Source organism: Stenella coeruleoalba (genome assembly GCF_951394435.1).
Source record: "Stenella coeruleoalba genome assembly, chromosome: 4".
In the NCBI taxonomy this organism is placed as follows: Eukaryota; Metazoa; Chordata; class Mammalia; order Artiodactyla; family Delphinidae; genus Stenella; species Stenella coeruleoalba.
Window position 1 is genome coordinate 75,776,608 of NC_137149.1, and position 13,828 is coordinate 75,790,435.

Sequence of the window (13,828 nt, forward strand, 5' to 3'; positions counted from 1 at the left end):
GAGATTTTAAATTTAGAAAATGTACAGTGAATATACATATAGTTCATACAAAAAAAACAAACAGATTTTCTCATTCTTTCATAGCTAAAGTATTGCCACGGAAATATTTTAATATTTCTTTTGTACTGGTAATATATGAAACAGAAGACTTGAATATATGGTTACAGGAAACAACAAAGCAGAGTAAAAAAAAATAAAACAACAACAACAAAACTATTTTTAGACACCTTTGGTATGAGAGAATCAGAATTTTAAAAGTAATTACTTAGGGCTTCCCTGGTGGCACAGTGGTTGAGAGTCCACCTGCCGATGCAGGGGACACGGGTTCGTGCCCTGGTCCGGGAAGATCCCACATACCGCAGAGCGGCTGGGCCCATGAGCCGTGGCCGCTGGGCCAGCATGTCGGAGCCTGTGCTCCGCAACGAGAGAGGCCACGACAGTGAGAGGCCCACATAACGCAAAAAAAAAAAAAAAAAAAAAAGTAATTACTTAAATAAATAACTCTTGCATCTATTTCCGAAGTGGATTTCAAACAGCACACAGTAAAAGTCAGTATAATAAAACCCTTTTTAAAAAGTATAGAGGAGCTGAGTAATATAGAGGAAAGGCAGAAGAGAATAAAAGATCTGGGAATGGGACTGAAATAAAAATCATGCTGGAAAGCAGCCTAAGTGATACAACTTCCATTTATCAGAAAATCAATTAGCGAACTTCTGATCAATCAAGGCTAAAAGTGAGCCTTCATAGGTTACATAGCTCTTAAGGTCTAATAAAGGAGACGTGGAGTTCATAAACTTTTACTGTTTTGAACCCTGAGACAATATCACTACATGTTACAACATATAACAGAGATTAGAAAACACAGTTGTTAAAGAGAATGTCTGTGTTTTCTATATATGACTTTTGTAATGTTGGTACCTGGTTCAAAACTTAAAGCATAATTTTATGCTGTATATGTATGAAGAGAATTAAGAGTAGGCCAACTTTTTTTTTTTAGCAGTACGCGGGCCTCTCACTGTTGTGGCCCCTCCCATCGCGGAGCACAGGCTCCGGGACGTGCAGGCCCAGCGGCCATGGCTCACGGGCCCAGCTGCTCTGCGGCATGTGGGATCCTCCCGGACCGGGGCACGAACCCGTGTCCCCTGCATCGGCAGGCAGACTCTCAACCACTGCGCCACCAGGGAAGCCCCTAGGCCAACTTTTTGACCTGAAATGATACAGGCTTATAACTTAAGAAATGTGGAAGTTAAGGTTTTACTATTCAAGTCACAATTTTGATAACCAGCAAGCACCTGGATTATGTCAACCAATGGAAAGAACAGTAAAATATCCTATAAAGCAGGTTTGTAGGCAACATTAAAAAACTCCATCATTAATTTCAGCCATCAGAAAAACACCATTTCAGGATATAAATTGAAAGGAAATTCAACTATTTCCTAGTATTTTAAACATTAATTCAAAATGAAATTAGATATTGAGTTTGTAGTAGCAATTTTTAAACTTTGGTTTCTTTAAAAAAAAATAGGTGAGAAATTAGAAGATTTCTGTTTGTAACAATAAATTACTTTGCAATCCTTGGGTATAAGAACTACTTTGGGCATATTTTCATGGAAGAAATTGAAGCTAGCAATATTATTAAAATAAGAAGAAGTATGCAATAAATGCAAATAATTACCACACTTCAGTTGGTTCAAAATGCAGTAAAAATATATCTAATTATACTTATTGCTATTAGCACTACATCAAAATCAGAAAAATATACCATATTATAATTAGATGGTGTGCCTCTATAAAAAGAACCGAGGTTCTAAGATTCACTTATTTTTCCTCCAAAGAAAAATAAATAGCTTTGTATACAAAACCTTCGATCCTAATGTTTACTAAACTAAGCACCCATCAGTTGGGATTTGAAATTTACTGAGGAGGATTCAGGCAGAGATCACTAACATCCCCCAAGCTGCTACAAACACTGGCTGGTGCATTAAGTTTTCCTCTCCTACAGCCTCTGGGCCAGGGCGATGTTGAGCGGCTTGGAGCCCAAGATGCGGCCATTCATCTCAGTCATTGCTTTAGTGGCCTCCTCAGGAGAGGAGAAGCAGATCAAGCCAAACCCTTTGTTTCGCCCTTCTTCCTGCATTACCTTAACTCTGCTAATTGATCCAAATGAAGAAAATTCCCTCCGTAGCTTTTCATCATCAGTGGTCTCATCCAGGTTCTTAATATAGAGTTTTGCCCCCCAGCACTGCCGAAATCTTTCCTGTTTCAGCTGTTCAGACATTTGCTTTAACTCAGCCTGTCACTCTGCTTTCTTTTGTGCCCGGCCTACAAAAAGCAGTTGTCCATTTATGTCCTTTCCATTCATTTCTTCAGCAGCCTTTTTGGCAGCCTCATGGCTATCAAAACTCACAAAGCCAAAAAGCCTTTGGATTTCCCACTGGAATCTGTCATCACCTTAACACTCAGGGTTTTCCCATATTTGCTGAAAACTTCCCTCAGTCTCTCATCATCCATGTCATCTCCGAAGTTTTTGATGTAAACATTGGTGAACTCACTGGCTTTGTTTTGGAGCTCAGCTTCCCGATCTTTGCGGCTTTTGAATCTGCCAACAAACAGCCTGCAGTCCTTAAGCAGTGCCCCATTCATCTCCTGGATGGCCCTGTCGGTGGCAATCTGGTTCTGAAAGTGTACGAACGCATAGCACCTGGAGCTGTGATCATCACTCATCATCTTGGAGGACAGGATCTTCCCAAAAGATGAAAAGTGTTCATAAAGGGTTTTGTTATCAATGGATTTGTCCAGATTCTTGATGAACACGTTCCCAATTCCAGATTTCCTCAAGTAGGCGTCACGCTGAGACCACATGAGACGGATGGATTTGGCCTTTATAGGGTCAAAGTTCGTGGTGTCCGGGGCCTTCTAGGCATCTGCCAGCTGCAGAAAGTTCACGTAGGCATAGCCCAGAGAGCGGCAGGTGACCAGGTCCCTGCAGATGCGGATAGACAGCACGGGCCTCACAGCGCTGAACTTCTTAAACAGCAGGTCCTCGGTGACATCCGCGTGGAGGTCACCCACATACAGGGAGGCCTGGCGGTACTTGGCACCTACATGCATCTCCTGGCTCCTCACCACCACAAGCCGGTCCCTAAGGAGCTCCTGTTGTGACTTCTGCAGGAGGGTGGCCCGGGCTCATGCGTGGTGGCCTCAGAGTCAGCGCTCTGAGGCCAGGCGATGCGGTTCATTCATGTACAGCTCCCCAGGCTCGGGCAGCACCCTCAGTCAAAAGCCCCTCAGCAACCAGTCCGGCCAACCCTGGAAGGGGGCGACAGAACCTTGAAATCTCAAAGAAGGATTCCTAGGTCAAGCCGGTCCTTCCCGGCCACTTGGTGAGGAATCTTCAAGTGGCGGGCTGGCCCTCCATCTCAGCGTTCTCCACAGCCATTCTCCGGTGGCTGGCTTCTGACTAAAAATAGGCCTCGCTCAGGCCGGTTTAAAGTTACAGCCGCCGGGGGAAAGAATTCCACAAGTGGCAAAGAATTCCACAAGTGGCGTCTGAGGCGGCGGCCGGGGACGCGGCGCGCGGCCGGCGGGCGCGGGGCGCCGGAGCCCCGAACCAACCGGGACCGGGTCGTGCAGGCGCCACCGGCCGCATGCGCCCTGACCAACCCCGGCCGCTCTCCTCCCTGCAGACCCCGCCTAGAGTTCTTATTTTATCTTTTTTTAATCCTTTTTAAAAATTATATAAGTTTCAGGAATACAGCATTATAGTTCAACATCTGTATATACAACAGAGTGATCACCACCGTAGTCTAGTTACCATCCATCATCGTACAGTTGATCCCATTCACCCATTTCAACTACCCCTCAACTCCCTTCCCCTCTGGTAACCATTAATCTGTCCTATATCTGTAAGTTTGTTTTTCTGTTCTTTTGTTTGTTGGTTGGTTTGGTTTGGGGTTTTTTTTTTGGATTCCACATATGAGTGAAATCATATGGTATTTGTCCTCCATCTGACTTAGCATAATTATCTAAAGGTCCATTCATGTTGTCATACTTGTTTTTATCTTTGTGCATTTTCTTTAGTTTTTATCTTCAGACGCATTTTTCAAGAAATGTTTCAAACATATTGGATGAAATTGATATATAAAGGACATTTGTAAATTAGGGCTTTCTTATAGTTCTTAAGTTCTGTTTGAATTATTTTACCAATATGTCTCTTTCCCCCAAATTTAACTAAGTTCTACAGAGAAAGCGTTCTTAGACTTATTCCTTTTTTGGATACCACATAGTATTTTTTGTAATGATTTATATAGAGTGGTTGGTATTTAATGATTAGTATTTACTGAATTTAATAATAATGGAAATGGGGAAATATGCTGGAAAACATCACTGAGTTGTAACTGATTATGAACTCAACTGTTTTTCCAGTTCCCATTTTGACAAGAAAGGCTTGGTCAGACAACAGCTGGATGCTTTTGATGAGTTTATTCAGATGTCTATTCAAAGAATTGTGGAAGATGCTCCACCTATAGACCTATAAGCGGAAACAGCATGCTAGTAGAGAAGTTGAAGAACCAGTAAAATGGTTATTCTAATAAAGTAACATAAATAAGAGTATTGATTTGAAATTTCAGTCCTTAACTCACCTGGCCTAACAGTTAAAAAAAAAAAAAGAAGAGGGTCTGTAGGTGTTTTTAGTAGTGTTCTTCTAGTATCATCAATCAGCTCCTGATTTATTCTTACTAATGAAGATATACATTTTTGCAAGTAATGTAAAACCCTAATCCTTATTCAGATAGTAAGTATTTAATAGCCAGTAAGACAGAACTCAGAGATATGATAGACTACTAAGAGAAGCAAGCCAGAAATAGTTATATTGCTTCTGAAAAACCTCACTTTTTTTCTTTTACAGTGTAAGGAATCATAAAAGAAAAAGTATGTGCAGGACTTTTTCCCTTGATTATTTGTTGCATGAAATACATTATCATAACAATAGAAGATATAATAAAGGAAAACCATGAATCATATTAGCTGTTTTAATTTTTCTAAGTTCATTGTAGTCTCTGTTTTCATATGCATGTTTTTTTAGCATTGTTAAAATCATAGCAAGGCTATAACTTTATTTAACTTATTTTTTATATAACTTTATTTATTTTTGGCTGCATTGGGTCTTTGTTGCTGCGCGGGGGCTTTCTCTAGTTGCAGTCAGCAGGGGCTACTCTTCGTTACGGTGCACGGGCTTCTCATTCAGGTGGTTTCTCTTGTTGCAGAGCACAGGCTCTAGGCATGCGGGCTTCTGTAGTTGTGGCACGTGGGCTCAGTAGTTGTGGCTCACAGGCTCTAGAGCACAGGCTCAGTAGTTGTGGCACATGGGCTTCGTTGCTCCACAGCATGTGGGATCTTCCCGGACCAGGGATCAAACCCATGTCCCCTGCATTGGCAGGCAGATTCTTAACCACTGCACCAACAGGGAAGTCCCAAGGCTATAATTTTAGAATCTAGTTTTACATGAATAATAATGACTGACCCTAGTTTTTGAGTAGAGAGGCAGCATGATGGGCCTTGAGGGACAGGGAAAACTGAAAAACAAGGGGAAGTAGGGAGAGCCCCAGAAATAGAATTAGACAGAAAGAGAGAATATTACTTCCGGCCAGTTCAGTCCCTCTTTTCTGTAGCTTATCTTGTAAGGGCTGATGTATTATTCTCATTCTGGCTGGAGGTGCTGCACAGACTTCTGCTGTTAAGAACAAAAATAATTGGCACTTCTGGCACTGTGTTGGAAAATGGGCATAAAATGCCTTTTTTATACTTAGAGCATTTTCTCTTCATGGTCTTTGCAAAACAAGAGAGACAACAATATTATAATGTAGCATTTTCAAAGTGCCAGTGTCATAAGTACTTATGGAGGAAGAGATGTCTCAAGCTGGTATATCAGAGCCTACAGGAAGAGATGGGAGGGACTTTAACTCTGAAGGGCAGGGTAGGACTTGTCTTAGTAGAGAAAAGATACTTAATCATTTCAGCAAATAAATACTTGGTATATCAATATTTGGCTTGGGGATAGATTTTAGGGTCTATAACAGTATATGATTTTTGGTTTGATTTGTTTTTGATAGATATTAGTAGAAGATAAGATGAAACCAGATTGTCACAGCCTTTGGATGTCATTGGATGTCAAGGGGAATTGTGGAAAGATTGTCAAAGAATGTGCATGAAGCATTATTTTAGAAAGGTTACTTTGGAGATCATGTTTACTTGGCGTGGAGAGGCTGGAGTCAGATTAAAATCTTGGTATAGCTTGGGTTTCAGATAATAATGTCCTATACTAGAGTGATAGTAGAAATGAGTAGTTGGATGGCTGGCTTCCATTTGACTCATTATCACCACCAGTTCTCTATGCTTTTTTCCTACTCCAGTTTGGGAAGCTTGGGTGTCAACAATTTACCTTTAATGGTCTGCTTACTCTCATCTTCTCCTCCTCTGAGAATTGATCTAGAGAGAAATACACTATCCATTTATAATTGGAAAGTTTTCGTGGGTCTTGTTTTATTGGGCAACAAATAGATATGTTACTGAAAACTTTTTTTTTCTGCTAAGGGCTGAGCTATAGTCAGCCAGGGCTAGAAGTATTCAGTCCTTTATGTAGAGTAGTAATTAGGATTTTCTTTATGTTTAATTGAAGAGTTAGGTTTAGTTTTTCTATGTTCTATTGATGAGATTAGAGTATAGTTCTAATTGTCCAAATTTATCTTTTCTTTTTTTCCTGGTAACTGTACTTCTGACCTGAATGAAGGAGAGGGCACATGAAACGGCTGTGTAGATCATTAGTGCAAATCCATTTTAATTGTTTCATATAAATTCAGAGCGTATGATACGTGTATAGTCTTACTTACTTGCGATATATTAACTCTTGATAAATGTTGCTTTTTGTCTTACACCTTAAGAAAGTGATGAAGTATAAAACTTTATGTCTGTGAAATATGGCTGTTGACTTTGGAGAGTACCCATATTAAAGTGGATTGATTTAGTCGGTTTATAGAGTTTTTTCTACTCAAAATGTTAATGGTGGTTTAAATGGAATCATCAAAAGTTTTATGGAAAAAAGTTATTCACCCTCTTCATGTTTTTTGGTTTCATTTTAGCCAAGATATTTGCTGAAGTTTGAACAGCTTTACCTCTCCAAGCCCATAAGAGATGGTGCTGCTTCACCAGTGTTGCCACGTGAAGCCAGATTAAGAAATCTCACGTAAGAAAGAGTTATTCCAGCAGCTGATATTGAAATACAGTTTAGAAAATGCAGTTTTAACCAGTTGAGGGTTTTAACAATTACCTTACTATTAACTTGTGATCTGCTTTTATTTTCTGCTCCACTTTATAACAGAAACAGTCATTGAAGAAGGTGAAGAACAACTTCAGATGCAGCATCAGAAAACCTTTATTGGTAAAGTTCCAGTTATGTTGCATTCAATTTACTGTCTACTAAATGGCTTAGCAGATCATGATCTTTGTGAGTTACATGGATGCCTCTTGGATCCTGATGGCTACTTCATTATTAATGGATCAGAAAAGGTATAGTAGCGTTATTTTTATAAATTTATTTTATTTGTTTATTATTTTTGGCTGTGTTGGGTCTTCGTTGCTGTGCACAGGCTTTCTCTAGGTGCGGCGAGCGGGGGCTACTCTTCGTTGCGGTGCGCGGGCTTCTCATTGCAGTGGCTTCTCTTATTGCGGAGCACAGGCTCTGAAGTGCGCGGGCTTCAGTAGATGTGGCGTGTGGGCTCATTAGTTGTGGCTCGTGGGCTCTAGAGTGCAGGGTCAGTAGTTGTGGCGCACGGGCTTAGTTGCTCCGCGGCATGTGGGATCTTCCCGGGCCAGGGCTCGATCCCATGTCCCCTGCATTGGCAGGTGGATTCTTAACCACTGCACCACCAGGAAAGCCCTAGTAGCATTATTTTTTTAAAATTACACACTTATCATTAAGATTTAAATTATGAAAGTTGAAATTAAAAAGTAAGCTTTTCTATAGAATAATCTGAAAGTGGTAGTTGAATTATTTAGGGGGGTGACAGCTGAATTTATATAAACCAAAGTTTTATTTAGCTGTATATAATACGCACTAGAAATTTGGTCAGTTGTTCAAACTTGTATGTTTCTGTGGAGCATTTTTGCAAAATGGAGTTTGTAAAGTTCAAGAATTGATGTTTCAGTGAGCCTGTATGATGAGATTAAATTAAGATGCAGATTTCACGCTTCTTTCTACTTCAAGGACCTTGTGGGTTTTATGGCTGTAACTTTTATTGTCCATGTAGGTTCTGATTGGTCAAGAGAAAATGGCAACAAACACAACCTTTGTGTTTGCCAAAAAGGATTCTAAATATGCCTACACAGGAGAGTGTAGATCATGTCTGGAGAATTCTTTTGACCCACTATCTGGGTTAGCATGCTGGCAAGAGGAGGACAGGTATGGACTATTACATGATATTGTTTGGGTTTATTCCTGTTGGTCTAGTTTTGTAAGTTACCAGACTGCATGTTTAGTCAAAAAGTTTTTCTGGAGCATATTATCAGTGTTATATGCTAGGTATTTTATTATTTACTTACTACTGTGTAATAAATCACTCCAGTAGCAACATTTATCATCTTACAGTTTCTGGATGTGGCTTAATTGGGTCCTTTAGCTAAGTATGTCTCACAAGGCTTCAGTCAAGTTATTTGTCTGGGCTGCAGTCATCATCTTAAGGCTCGTTTGCATGGTTGTTGGCAGGAATCAGTTCCTTGCCGCTTGGCTCCCCTCCATACAGCAACTGATAACATGGCAGCTCACTTTGGCAGAGAGAGTAATTAAGAAAATTTGTAGAGCATAAGGGCAGGATGGTAGTCACCTTTTTCTTGTTTTTCTTTTTTTTGGCTGCGCCTCGAGACTTGCAGGGTCTTAGTTCCCCAACCAAGGATTGAGCCCAGGCCCTGGCAGTGAAAGCGCCGAGTCCTAACCACTGGATTGCCAGGGAATTCCTAGAAATCACCATCTTTTTATACCTTAATCTTGGAAGCAACATCCTATCATTTTTACCAAGTTCTATTTATTAGATGCAAGTCAGCACATCCAGTCCATACTCAAGGGAGGGGATTATACAAGGCAGTAATAGTAGGCAGGGATCATCGAGCACTATCTTAGTAGCTGCCTACCCTGGGCATGTTGCTTATAATAATGTAATATAATAACAGCTAGCATTTCTTGAATATTTGCTATGTGCCAATTATGTTACTCAGTTTGCTTGATTTAATCTTTACAACTGTATTGGAAATTTGTTGTAATCAACTCTTATTTAATTTCATGTACATTTTTTATTAAATTGTTTTGAATAAGGCACATGTGCACATTAAAATAGTTCAAAAAATTACAAAAAAGGGTACACTATAAAAAGTAGTCTTCCTTTGATCCCCAGATTTCTTCCCCAGCGGTAGCTGTTTGTTTATTTATGGCTGCGTTGGGTCTTCGTTGCTGTGCGCAGGGTTTCTCTAGTTGCGGTGAACTGGGGCTACTCTTGGTTGCAATGCGTGGGCCTCTCATTGCTGTGGCTTCTTTTGTTGCAGAGCACAGGCTTCTAGGTGCGCAGGCTTAAGTAGTTGTGGCTTGCGAGCTTTAGACCACAGGCTCAGTAGCTGTGGCTCATGGGCTTAGTTGCTTTGCAGCATGTGGGATCTTCCCAGACCAGGGCTCGAACCCGTGTCCCCTGCATTGGCAGGCAGATTCTTAACCACTGCGCCACCAAGGAAGTCCTGTGGTAGCTGTTTTTGATAATTTCTCATGAATCCATCCAGAAATAGTCTTAACACAAAATTATAAATGGGAGCATAACATATGCACTGTTTGAAGGTTGCTGGTATCCTTTAAAAATATATTTAGATCAGCAGTTGATCATTGTTTTTGAGCTGTGATATTCCATGTGTAGATGTAGCATAATTTTTTGAACCATTTCTTTTTTGATAGACATTTAGGTTTCCAGTCTTGTGCTCTTACAAACAGTTCTGCAGAGTCTAATATCACTTTTATAAGTTTTATAAAGAAGGAGTCTTGAACATCAGAGATGTTTAAGTGCCTGAAGTTAAAATCCCGTGTAGAATAGGTGTTTTAAAGAATTAAAATGGTTTTTACTTGTGAATGGGGGTAGAACGGGGCCCAACCACAAGGGTTTGGAAAAGATCCCCAGGTGACTGTGATGTGCATTTTTTGTTGATAAGCATTGGCCTGGATTATGGAGGGCAAAAGTAAGAACCCAGTATGTTAGACAGATTATCATGGCAGCTATGGGCAAAATGAATTAATTAGTGGCAGAGAAAGGAAAATCATCCAGATATAGTGATAAATTTGATATAATATGAGAATGAGTCGATTAAGATTGTATGGTTCTTACTCTGAGGTCCTAGATAAAATAGAGAACTCCCAAGAATTGGTTTTTAGAGTGAACCTAGTGAGTTCATTTTTAGACAAAAGATTTTGGGTGGTGCATGATGTAGGCATTCTGCTTTAATGTTTTGCTTATTCAGAAAATTTTTTTTGATGAAACAAATAATAGACTGAATGGAATAATTGGTATCTAAGTCGAAAGAATGAAATAGCAATTGGAGACATGAGGGTTGACGGTACAGGAAAAAGATCAAGATGAAGATTTGCATATCCTTTATGTAAAGTTGTTACTGAACATCCGTGAGATGGGATAAGGTTTCTAAGGAAGAAGGCCTGAAGTAGGAGGAGGAAGACAACAGAAACTTTTATTAGATGGACCATGATAATGTAGGGTTATGAGGCCAAGAGAAGATAGAATTTGATATTGAAGGAAAGAAATTTGATTAAAACTGAGAAACCAGGTGTTGTGTAATGCAGTGTAAGCTAGTAACTTTTATTTCATTTCTGTCTGTGTTGCAATTAAAGGGGGAAAAATTGGAAAAGAGACGCTTATATGAGAGAGGCTGTTTGTTAATTTTGAAACATTGTTCGTATGTGGAGATACCTCACAGACCAAATAAGAGTTAATATTTATTTTTCATTTTGTGCTTAGCTTTTCCCACATTTGTCTATCCATATTCTCTCTTATTTTGCCCTCATTTCTTTCTTTCTTCCAAAGTTTTTAATTTTTTTGGTTGGGGGAAAGGACTGGGGGTCTGTGTTTTGCAGCCAAAGGTCATTTCCAAATCCAGCCTTGGGGAATTCTAGAGGATCTTGGCAGACAGAGAGAGTAGATAATGCAAGTTCTCTCAGGTCCAAATGACCAGTCTGTCCATCAAATGAGTAAACCTGTTCCATTGGTTTGAAAAGCAGCCATAGGACGTTCCTTAAAATATGAGAGGCATGCTTCTTTTGAAATACATATAATGAACATGTATATGAAATGGTTCTTATGATGTTTATATATGGCTACGATCTCTGTGTCCTCATATTCTAATGATGTTTTTTTTCCTAGGGTGCAAAAAGAGTGCTATTGGTCAGCACATTGTGGCAACCCTACCATATATTAACCCAGACATTTTCATCATTAATTTTTTTAGAGCGTTAGATTTTGTGTCTGACAGAGATATTTCAGAGCATATTATTTATGATTTTGAAGATCCAGAGATGATGGAAATGGTATTGCACAAGCAAAATGTATTCATAGTATTTTCATGAGATTTAAAGTTATTGACTGTTGCTAATCCTAAAACACAGTACAAAGCTGCTCTGAAGATCATTTTAGCTGTTGCAAACCCCATGCTGTTTACTGTGTAGTGCAAGCCTTCAGCCCTGCCTTGCCTTCTCTCCTGACAATTCTCTGTAAAATAGACATGAAACCTAGAGGCAGCCAGAGTTCATTGACATCAACAAGAAGAAAGAGTAGTAAGGAAAACCATAAAAGCATACTAGTCTGGCGCTATTTAGTATAAAGGGAAAAAGAGTAGTTGATACCGTTTTTTTTTTAAAACCTTTTACTTTGGAATCATTTCTAATTTGTAGGAAAGTTGCAGATAACCCTCCTATACTCTGCACCCAGAATCACCAGTTGTTACCTTTGCCTCATTTACTTTAGGATTCTATTATCTATATATACGTTTTATTTTTTTCTGGACCGCTTGAGAGTAAGTTTCAGGCATTCATGCCCCTTTAATCCTAAATACTTCAGTGTATATTTCCTAAGAACCAGGACATTCACTTACCCAGTTGTAGTATAATTATCCAAATCAGGACATTTAACTTTGATACAACACTGTTAGCTTTGCCATCTTATTCAGGTTTTTGCCTGTTGTGCTGATCATGTCCTTAATGGCATTTTTTTTTCTGGTTCAGAAATCTAGTCCACGATCATGTATTGCATGTTGTTTTTATGTCTCTTTAGTCTCTTTTTATCTTCCCTTGTCTTTATTTATTTATTTATTTTTGGCTGCTTTGGGTCTTTGTTGCTGCACGCGGGCTTTCTCTAGTTGCAGCGAGCGGGGGCTACTCTTCGTTACGGTGCCTGGGCTTCTTGTTGCGATGGCTTCTCTTGTTGCAGAGCACGGGCTCTAGGGGCGTGAGCTTCAGTAGTTGTGGCATGCAGCCTCAGTAGTTGTGGCTCACGGGCTCTAGAGTGCAGGCTCAGTAGTTGTGGTGCACGGGCTTAGTTGCTCCGCGGCATGTGGAATCTTCCCAGGCCAGGGCTCAAACCCGTGTCCCCTGCATTGGCAGGCAGATTCTTAACCACTGCGCCACCAGGTAAGTCCCTGTCTTCCCTTGTATTTATCCTCAGTGTTTCAGAACACTGAAATTTTTGAAAAGGATAGGCCATTTATGTTGTAGAATATCCTCAATTTGGGCTTTTCCGTATTTCCTTATGATTAGATTCAATTTATGCATTTTTTGGCAGGACAAATACAGAGATCATATTGTGTACTTCCCAGGGCATCACATCAGGAGTCACAGGGTGTCATTTTGTCCCATTATTGGTAATATTAACTTCACAGTGGCATCTGTTAGGTTCTTCCACTGTGAAGTTACTATTTTTGTGGAAAGGTTTGTTGAGTCTAGATAAATATGCATTTCCTTATCAATTTTTTCCATTGATGATCCTTGTCTCAGGAGTAATTGATATTCTTAAAGTTGTCCTGAATTGTCCAGAGTCTTTAAGACTGCAGAGAAGTAAGGTAATGTAGACCAAACACTAGTCACAGAGTTAGAAAGTGGAGTATATTTTAGTTATTAGAGTATTTATTGATATGGTTACATGACCCAAATGGATTCTTTAAATCCAACAGAGAATGAAACAAACAAATAAAATTCCCCACCCTTGTGGAACTAACATCCTAGTGCTTGGAGATAGACCATAAACAAAACATTTACGTGGTATGTTAGAACTATATGTCATGTATTTGCCATCCCTGCTATAGGGTCAGTTAAGTTACAGGGGTGAATAAGATTATCCAGGGCAGGATGGAGAAAGGAGGGATGGGGACAGTTGAACACTGAGTGGATTATATGTAAAAATATGACTTTGCTTCATTCTAGTATTTGCCAAAAACACGATAGTGTGAGTAACAGAAATGCCCAAACTTTAAAGATTTGCTATTGTTTTCTAGGTATTTAAACTGCCTGACTTTTGCATCTACTCTTTCTCACCTGTGTTGTTTAAATCCTTCCATTGGTAGAGATGGCAAGCTAGCAAAACCAAGACAGTTGCATAATACATTGTGGGGAATGGTGTGTCCTGCTGAGACTCCAGAGGTAATGCATTAGAATTTATGTTCAGGATAAAAAGTCTGACAGTAATTATGTAGGGTATAATTATTTTTAGAAGCAAATTTTTATTTAATTGTGTAGTGTAGT

At 39.7% G+C, this 13,828-nt stretch overlaps 2 protein-coding genes across 14 annotated transcripts in view; one reads left to right on the plus strand and one right to left on the minus strand.

Moving 5' to 3' along the window:
- The window catches only part of LOC307185222 (RE1-silencing transcription factor-like), a 228,639-nt gene that overhangs the window by 50,511 nt on the left and 164,300 nt on the right, over positions 1–13,828 (plus strand). For 7 of the 13 annotated variants that reach the window (XR_013827917.1, XM_079919141.1, XM_079919140.1 and 4 more), the window contains 3 exons: positions 7,140–7,243; positions 7,379–7,566; positions 8,307–8,458. The exons of 1 other annotated variant lie outside the window; for it this stretch is intronic. The gene's annotated coding sequence lies outside the window, so the exon portion shown is untranslated. Of the gene's footprint in view, positions 1–7,139; positions 7,244–7,378; positions 7,567–8,306; positions 13,727–13,828 lie in introns of all 13 variants that reach the window. 5 more of the 13 variants (XR_013827915.1, XM_079919146.1, XR_013827916.1 and 2 more) reach the window with 3 other exon arrangements.
- Positions 1,836–3,883, minus strand: LOC307185228 (polyadenylate-binding protein 4-like). The gene is given in 3 exon segments (XM_079919163.1): positions 1,836–2,296; positions 2,300–2,416; positions 2,419–3,883. Coding segments are annotated over 3 exon segments (861 nt in total). The 5' UTR covers positions 2,863–3,883; the 3' UTR covers positions 1,836–1,996.